We start from the raw sequence: 8346 nt of genomic DNA, 5'->3' as shown, positions 1-8346 counted from the left end.
TGTGTGTCATCACCCGCCAGCTCTTCCCCGGGCACGGCGAGGGCACCGCTCTGTGTCACCACGCTGATTGCGCTGCCCAGGGCCTGGAGGTCTTCCTGCGACAAACTGACCTGGGTGGGACAAAAGCGGCTGCTCTCACCCAGGATGGCTTCTCAGGAAGCCTTACGCAGATCCCGAGTTCAGCAACACAAAGGTCTCAGTAAGGATGAAATATTCTCTCCTCCTCTCCACGCCAGACTGAGGGCACAGAGAACTCCAAGGACATCGCCCAGCATCACGGACAGAATCGACAGGGAACTCACAGATCTCAAATCTCCAGCCCTCCCCCTCCTACCACACCTCCCCTTTCCCATTTAGCATCTTCCCTCCAGGCTCTGCAGGCACCACTTGTGCACCGCTGCAGCAGGGAGCATCCCAGACCAAGAGGAAACAAGCGTTACTCGTGGCAGCTGTTTCCTCTGCCCCGTGCCACAGAGGGGTTTTTCCCAGTCAGCACACGGGCAGCTGGTGGAGGGAAGTACAAGAAAAGCACTGGCGTATAAAAACAATGAAGAAAACAATCTCTAAATCCAGCCTGTGTCAGCAGAGATTGGGAGCTGCCTCTCGACAGCTGTCTGGGACGTGAGGGCTGCCAGGCGCTGCGCACAAGCCTCGGCAAACGCCTGCAAGACCCCGTCCATCAAGACGGCGAGTCAGGCACCAGAGGCCTCATCTTTACTCTCCACATCAAGACTGCAGCCGTGGGGCATGGCTGCAAGGAGGGAGCCCTCATGACAGAGCCCTCGAAGCCCCAGGGTCTGTTTTACACTGAAAAAAGCCTTACAGAGAACACCAAGGCTGAGCAGAGGCAGGATCTTACTCAGTTAACTGCTGTCCCCTACATGCTGGCAGCTGTCGGTGTCCATACCTGCTCTGTCCCATCCTGAGAGATAAGCGAGACCTGTGTAGGCATACCATCATCATCTTCCTCTTCATCTTCCTCCATCTCTGCCAGGAAAGCAATATGCTGTCTCTTCATGGGGGAGTCTCTGTCAGCAGCAGCAGCTGAGTCAAGGAAGGGAAAGAACAAATGGAGTGAGAGAAGCGCTAATCAGAGCATGAAAACACACCTGAACCCGGGACCTGCCCGTTCCCTGAAGGGCCAGCACAGAAAAGCACAAGATCATCATAACAACAGCTCAGTGCTGGCCTCAGAAGAACGGTCTCTACCTCTCCCTGTACTACAGAACGGGCAGGAGTCCATTCCCAACCCGTGACACGCAGCAAGGACCATGGGGAGTCCGCTACTCCTGTCCATGACACAGATCTGGGTTGGAGAAGGAGGCAGGAGGCCACAGCGCAGAGCCTGCTCTAAGAGAGAGGAGCAGCTGCAGGCTCCCGCTGTCACCTCTCTCCCCATCGCCACACAGCCTGCCCCAAGCTGCTGTAGGCGACGGCGGCGGCGTTTGCTCCCCCTCCAGCTGCTGCTGTTCGTAGAGCGCCTGTTCGCTCTCCTCCGTCGCCTCCAGCTCGCCGTGGCTGCTGCGCTTGTGCATGGCCAGCGTGGAGGTCTGGCGGTAGGTCTTCCCACAGCTATTGCAGGTGTAGGGCTTGCAGTGCGTGTGGACCACGTGGTGTTTGTAGAGGCTGGAGTACTCGGTGAAGCGCTTTCCGCAGCCCGGCACGGTGCACACGTATGGCTTCTCTCCTACGGCAGAGGCCACAGAGAACAGCTTAACCCACTCACCTTCCTTAGGCTCTGGGAAGGGATTCCCCATCGAGAGGGAAGAGCTGGAGAAAGGTGGAATAATCAGCCCAGTAAAGCCGTTCCCATTTCCTTTAACGCCCTGGCTACTCGCAGATCTACCCCTGCAATGCCCGACCCACTTCAATCCCACAGATTTCCCTGCTGCCATCCCCCATCAGTGCAACTGACTGGGGAGGAGCTGTCTGCGTTTCACCCTCTCCTCCTCTCACCTGTGTGGATTCTCATGTGGTTCTTGTAATTGGTGGCACTGGTGAAGCCCCTTCCGCAGTTGGGCTCAGGACACATGTATGGCCGCTCGCCTGTGTGCGTTCGGATGTGCACCTTGCGGATGTTGGATGTGGTAAAAGAGCGGCCGCAGCCCACAAAGGGACACTTGAAGGGACGCTCACCTGCATGGACAGAGTAACGCGGGTGAGAGTCCTGCTTCGACACAGCTACCGGGAATACCCTGGACACAATGGGGAGCCCAGTTCTTCTCCTGTACTGCTCACCTGTGTGTGTCCGGATGTGTTTCTGGAGATCCCCAGAGGTTTTGAAGGCTTTGCTACACACATCTTCTGGACACTTGTATGGTTTCTCACCCGTATGTGTTCTCACATGGCTCTTCAGCCCATACCCTGTCCAGGAAAGAAACTACAATTAAATTTTATAATGAGAAGGAAGTAGTATGGCAACCTGTGTATCCCCTCTCAGTTCACGCATTTTGGAATGTCTGTTCTGTGTCTGCAAAGGTGAAGGGGAAGAAATATCCAAAAAGCCTCACAACACCACTGACACCTCAGCTTCTTCCTATAACTCCTTTAATCTGTCCCAAATCAATCAGTCTCCCATGCTGCAATTCTTTCTCAGAAGGCTTTAAAAGCTATGCTGACTGCGCTCTGCTGGAAAAAAGCAAGGGCAGACACTCAAGAGTGGTTTGGACTGGAAAGAAAACAAAATTTGCTCAAAAGAGAAATTGTTACCTGTAGCAAATGCTTTCCCACAGCTTGGGAAGTCGCACGTATATGGCCGGTCACCTGTGTGAGCACATTCGTGTACCTGGAAAAGAAAGAACAGGTCCCTAAAATGAGGTCCAAGTGAAAGAGGAAGGAAAACTGTGTGGAGCAATGTAGCTGGTGGGGAGAATCTGAAGTTCTGTGCTGGATTCCACCTTGGCCAATTAACAAATCTGGATCTCTCGGGGAGCCAAGCACACAACTCAGCCCTTTGCGCAGCAGCATTCTGCCCTGGCACTGCAACATGGGGACATGTCTGGTCTGCACGCTGTGCGACTGACTGCATGGTGCTTTACCTTTAGATGGTGGGCGGTGGTATAGAGGCGGCCACAGCCTTTGTACCCACAACGGAAAGCTCTACTGCTGACCTGCTGCCCCTTCTCACTGCTGTGCACTTCCTCCTCCTGCAAATCCTGCCGAGAGACGTATGGAAATTAATTTAGCAAGCCGCTACAGCAGGCTTCGCAAAGCCCACAGAAATCATTTCCCTCCTTGCCATACATATGTGCTCCTTCAGTTATCCTCACCAAAACACGTTCCTACAAACACAACTTGTGCACATATGGTAAAACCCAGGGGACAGGATAGAACCAGCATTCCCCATTCCCACCTCCCAGCGCACTGGGTGTTCTCAGACACATAACTCACCTCTCTGTGCTTCACTTAGCCCATTTGTAAAATTTGCAGCTAACCTTGCTAAATATTTGCTAACCTTGCAAAGAAGCCACAAAACTTTTTTAATTACTAGTTGGCAAAGTGCTCTGCATCAATAGGAGTTCAACCTAGTTTCAGAAAAACATCACTGAAAAATTCACACCTGGGAAGGGACATTGCTGGAATCTTTGTTCTTCATATGGCAGGAGTCTGTCTCTTCCTCATCAGACACCTACAAGCAAAGAGGCGTGGGTACTGCTGACACGTCCCTGCACAGCGTGGAGCAGGTGAGCAGCCCAAGCAGGAAGGCATTCCCACCAGCAGTGCCACCCCACGCTTCTCCAGAGAGCTGGGGAGGCTGGTGCTACCACAGCAGAAAGGTCTCCATCGGGAAATCTGAATGCTGCCCGGCTGAGCACTGCGTCAGCACACTCCTGGTAACCCCTTCTCACACCACACCATGACGATGGGAGGAAATGGCAGCACCCCAGACATTCAGATGGAGCACTGCAGTGACAACACTTGAGGATCTGAAGCTATTTTGGGTTTTGGGGCCTTTGTCAACATGGGGAACAGTGGCCGTAACGTAGCCACTCCTGACATGTAAAAATCTTGACCTGCTGCCTGAATCATCTGTGGAAGAGAATATTATACCCAGGTGGCATTATGAAAACTACCATGCAGAAAGAAAATACCTTCAAGGAGGGACATATCAAGCAAGAAAAAAAAAAATCCAAGCTGTATCACAGCAGCTCTCTGCTCTCCCCAAATCTGTGGCTGCAGCAGGTTAAGGGTAAAAGGCCCAGCACTCTGTAGGAACTAGCCAGAGAGTCCAGCAGGAAACTGCCCCGTTCCAAGTCCTTAACTGTCAGCCACCTGTCAGGGGTGACACTCTCACAGGAACCCTGTTCAGTTTTTCTTCTCAAAGCTGGCATTGCTAAAAACCAACGATACAGACGTACTAATGAAGGGAGGACACTTAAACCCCAGGCCAAATGTGGACTGCTGCACCAGCCCCTCAGCGCTGCTGGCAGATCATGAAAGCAGCGCTGCGTCCTCACCTTACTGGCATACTGCTTTAATGCATTAATGGTCTCGACATCAAAGGCATCATCTTCCTCCTCTGCAGCCAACTCCTCCAGCCCAGCTTCTGCCTGCACTTCCAGGATGGTGCTGCCAGGTGGCACGATGACAGGATGATGTATGTAGGCAGTGGAGCCATCCTCCAGCTGGACGGCCTCGAAGGTGCTGGGGTCATAACTTTCTGCAAGAGGAAACCAAGAAAATTGAATGTAAAATGGATGCCGAGCACAAGGCACTGTCTCCCTGCACTGACTTCAAACTCTAGGACACTTTAGCAGGTTCTGCGCCAGCTGTCAGGGGAAAACCAGGAAACACACTTTACCTTTAGCTGCATTGTGTATGTAGGCCATACTGCCATCTTCCAATACTACTGGCTGACCGTCTTCAAAAGCCACAGACTCTAAAAGAAAAGAAAAAAAAAAATCCACACACCTTACTGGAAGACTCAGTGGGTTTTAAGCAACCTTTTAAGAACAGCAAAGGGAGGTGGCATACAAGGAACGTGGGAGGACTGCCTAGAGCAACAGAGTTCTTTCTACCTGCCGTTTCACACCTTATCGTGGCTGGGGAGGATTCCTCTGTGCCACTCTGGTTTCTGCCACATGAAGAGAATTCTCACTACCTCTCAGATTAATTAATATCACCTCATTTCAGAGGTGACATTGGCTGATAGGCCAATGACCAAGATTTCTTCCAACAATGCCCTCCCTCCTCCTCCAAACACCTATTCCAGAAGCAATATATTATAGTTCAGAGGAAATTCCTGTCCAACTGCTCCCACACAAAACAAAGTTTGGGCTCTGCGGTTGGCACAAACACAGAACAGGCTTACTGGCCTTACTGGTAGACATGTGACTGACAACTGTGAGAGAGCCCACAGGTGAAACAACACTTAACAAATATTTGCTTACACCACCAGCAAATTTCCCTTCTTGTCAGATTTGCAGGAAATCACATGTTCTATGTCCTTGCTCATTCAGCCTCAAAATCATGGTCAAGAAAAAAAAAACTACACCTATATGGACTCCTTAAAGCTAGAGCAAATAGAGAGCTTGACTGTTGGAACACAGAAAATTGCATTTACATCTACAATGTCCTTCTAAAAAGAGAGGTGAATTTATGGTGCTCACCTTTCTGAACTGTCACCTGATGGATACAAGCTGTGGTCCCATCTTCAAGTTCAATGACTTGCCCTTCAATCAGCTTTTCACCTGAAACAGTTAAAAAAAATGCCATCAGCACTGCCTGCAGAGTCCAGTCTTTCTGGTCCCACAAGCTGTCCCCTTTCCTGCATCTTCTCAAGGAAGCCAAGACACACAGAAGACAGCAAAGTTGATGCTTATAAGTTGTTATTTATTAAGCTTTCCCCTGAATAGCCACAGAGGCACTTAACTTCCCAGAAATGCCGGAGCCTCCCTTTCCTAGACAGGAGGGATCCAAGACAAAGAGCCTCAGTCACCACTTGTTTACAAGCTGCCCTTGCCCTTCACAGCCCTGGAAGCCAAGAAGCAGAAAGAATGATGTGTGCTAAGCGCTTTGGATCTAAAGGAGAAAGCAATTACACTTGTGCTGGTGAAAAATTCAGCTGGAAGCTTTTAACGGTATCAGCAGGGGCCTGGAGGTTTATTTTCTTCTGCTTTGGTGGAGGATCAACTCTTGGAAAAAAATTACAGGACCTAAAGAGACCTAAAGTGTTTCTACCCTCGATGGGTTGTGAAGACTGGACTCTTAAAATAACGTCACTCTGAGTAGCCCTATAAAAATGTTTTAGTTACAGAATTATTTTGATGCAGAGAGGACAGTGCTCTATCCCACCTGAACATGAGGAATCCAGGTTGCTATCACCTGGTGCACAATGTCTGTAGGGGTCACAAAACCCAGTGGTTTTCAAGATAGTCCAGCTCCGCGCATGTAATAAACTCGCAGCAAGTTCGCACAGAAAAGAAAGGAAGGGGGCAGTCCCCAGGACATGAAGCCTTGCAACTCAACCAGCCTGTTCCGCAGGCTGGGAAACAGCGTGTTCCTTTTTTCAGGAACAGTGGGCGGTGAAGGAAGGAGCACTCACAAACACCAAAATAAGAGCAGGTGTCAAATTTGGCACTTATACCACTTCAGTTAACCAATGCTGAGCTCAGCACCCCTTTGAGTAAGAAAAGCACCACTGGGAACCAAATTCTGTGCACCTCAGTGGGGTGAAACATCCTGCCTAGCTTCAGGGGAAGTTTTGGTTGAAGAGAGTCCTGCAGGCCACAGCATGAACTCCAGTTCACCCAGTCACCCCGCAGAGAACAGGGCTCACTCTAGTCCGAACAGAACCCTTATTTTCCACAGCGACAGCTCTCCCATCTCCAAAGCTTTATATCCAAAGCAGAGGCATGTTTTATCTCTGCTGCATCATTCTTCTGTGCAACTCTGACAGTTGCTAGCTTCCTGTACAAAGTGACCATATGAGATGTGTGACAGTTCACGTGCCACAAGGGCGCTTTTGATAAGTCTGACTTTAATTTCACAGGGTCAATCAAGAGATTTTTAGACTTCACAGCCCAAAGGAAGCGTTACCTTTGACAGCCTGCTGAATGTAGGCTGTCGTCCCGTCACTAAGGGTCACTGCTTGCAAGCCCAGGCTCTCCATCCTGCCCCGATGACTGGTCCTCAGACATGAATTTCACTTTACTCAGCGTGCTCGCAGAGAGCACCAGGATGCAGAGCAAGAGGTTTCCGGAAGAGCAAGTTGTCTTCTTTGTTGCAAGCCTTAAATAAATAGAACAAGTCAAAGTTTATTTTCTCCCAGGGCTCAATTTGGCACATTAAGAAAGGCTTGAATGGCAAACTATTTTGGAGATTATAAAAGATTAAACTGGACAAAAGATGCACCCTTCCCATACCAACAGCTGGCAGGGCTAACAATCTATTCCACAGACAAACAGGAGAGAAAGCTTATCAAGCCAGTAGACTGATAGACTCTTTTTAGAGATAGCATAAATGCCTCATTCAAGCCCTTCACATCCTCCAAATGATCTGCAGGAAAGGTTTCTGAATACTTTAAAGTCTGAACCTACAGGCTGAGGGTGTCCTGTGCTGGAAGAGACAGGGGCAGGACGATGAGCTTTGTCCCTGGAAGCATCCTCATTCTCTCCTCCCTTTCCTGTCTAATTCCTGGCTTTCTGAGGAACAGAATTTTGGGCTATAAGCAGACGATGTTAAAACATCCACACCCCCCACAAGAACATTTTGCTAAAGAGGCACTCTGCTGACAGATTATCTTTAAAAGCAGCTGCAGTGGATTCTTCATGAGCAATCTCTGAGATAGCCGAATATTTTATCATTTTGATTTCTAGGAACAAGGCTGATGGCTCTGTCTGTCACTGCAGCACCCAGGGGTGCAGCCAGGCATTGTGCCACGCTTAGTGCTCTCTAACCCAAGCGCTCCCTACCAGCTCCTCTCCAGCTGCAGCACATTCTGCCTGCTTTTAGGGCTCTCCCAAGAGGCAAGCAGGTCGTTTACCAGCAAAAGCCCCATCCCAGCAGGGTCACTGGGGCATCCCTGGGGAATCGAGCTGCTGTGGCGGCCAGACAAACCGCTGCCAGTGATGCTGGAGGGACCACGACCCCCTGGGAGGAATAGGGCAGGCGTTGCCTGAGGAAAAACAGGTGGGAATGACAGGCGACATGTCCCCCGCATCAGGGCAGGGCTGGGGACAGGGCAGGGCTGGGGACAGGGGTGGGGACACGACATGGTAGGGCAGGACACAGGGCTGGGGACAGGGCAGAGGATAGGGCTGGGCAGGGCACAGGGCAGGGGACAGGGTCGGGCCTGGCGCCATGGCGAGCCCTGAGGGGAGCGGTGGGGCAGGCCCAGGTGCTCTG

At 50.8% G+C, this 8346-nt stretch overlaps 1 protein-coding gene across 1 annotated transcript in view; it reads right to left on the bottom strand.

The window, feature by feature from the left end:
- ZNF76 (zinc finger protein 76) overlaps window positions 1-7111 on the bottom strand; it is a 9495-nt gene extending 2384 nt beyond the window's left edge. Inside the window, exons 1-12 of the mRNA XM_010073119.1 lie at window positions 7039-7111; window positions 5610-5690; window positions 4802-4879; window positions 4458-4660; window positions 3560-3628; window positions 3039-3155; window positions 2710-2785; window positions 2239-2364; window positions 1957-2136; window positions 1456-1687; window positions 908-1046; window positions 1-110 (exon numbers count right to left, since the gene is read on the bottom strand). The exon at window positions 1-110 is cut by the window's left edge and continues 64 nt beyond it. Of these exons, the coding sequence (XP_010071421.1) occupies window positions 1-110; window positions 908-1046; window positions 1456-1687; window positions 1957-2136; window positions 2239-2364; window positions 2710-2785; window positions 3039-3155; window positions 3560-3628; window positions 4458-4660; window positions 4802-4879; window positions 5610-5690; window positions 7039-7111 (1484 nt within the window). The remainder of the gene's footprint in view (window positions 111-907; window positions 1047-1455; window positions 1688-1956; window positions 2137-2238; window positions 2365-2709; window positions 2786-3038; window positions 3156-3559; window positions 3629-4457; window positions 4661-4801; window positions 4880-5609; window positions 5691-7038) is intronic.
- Between the last annotated feature and the right edge of the window lie 1235 nt (window positions 7112-8346).

Source organism: Pterocles gutturalis, unplaced genomic scaffold (assembly GCF_000699245.1).
Source record: "Pterocles gutturalis isolate BGI_N339 unplaced genomic scaffold, ASM69924v1 scaffold3432, whole genome shotgun sequence".
In the NCBI taxonomy this organism is placed as follows: Eukaryota; Metazoa; Chordata; class Aves; order Pterocliformes; family Pteroclidae; genus Pterocles; species Pterocles gutturalis.
This window is presented reverse-complemented; position numbering and strand designations above follow the sequence as displayed.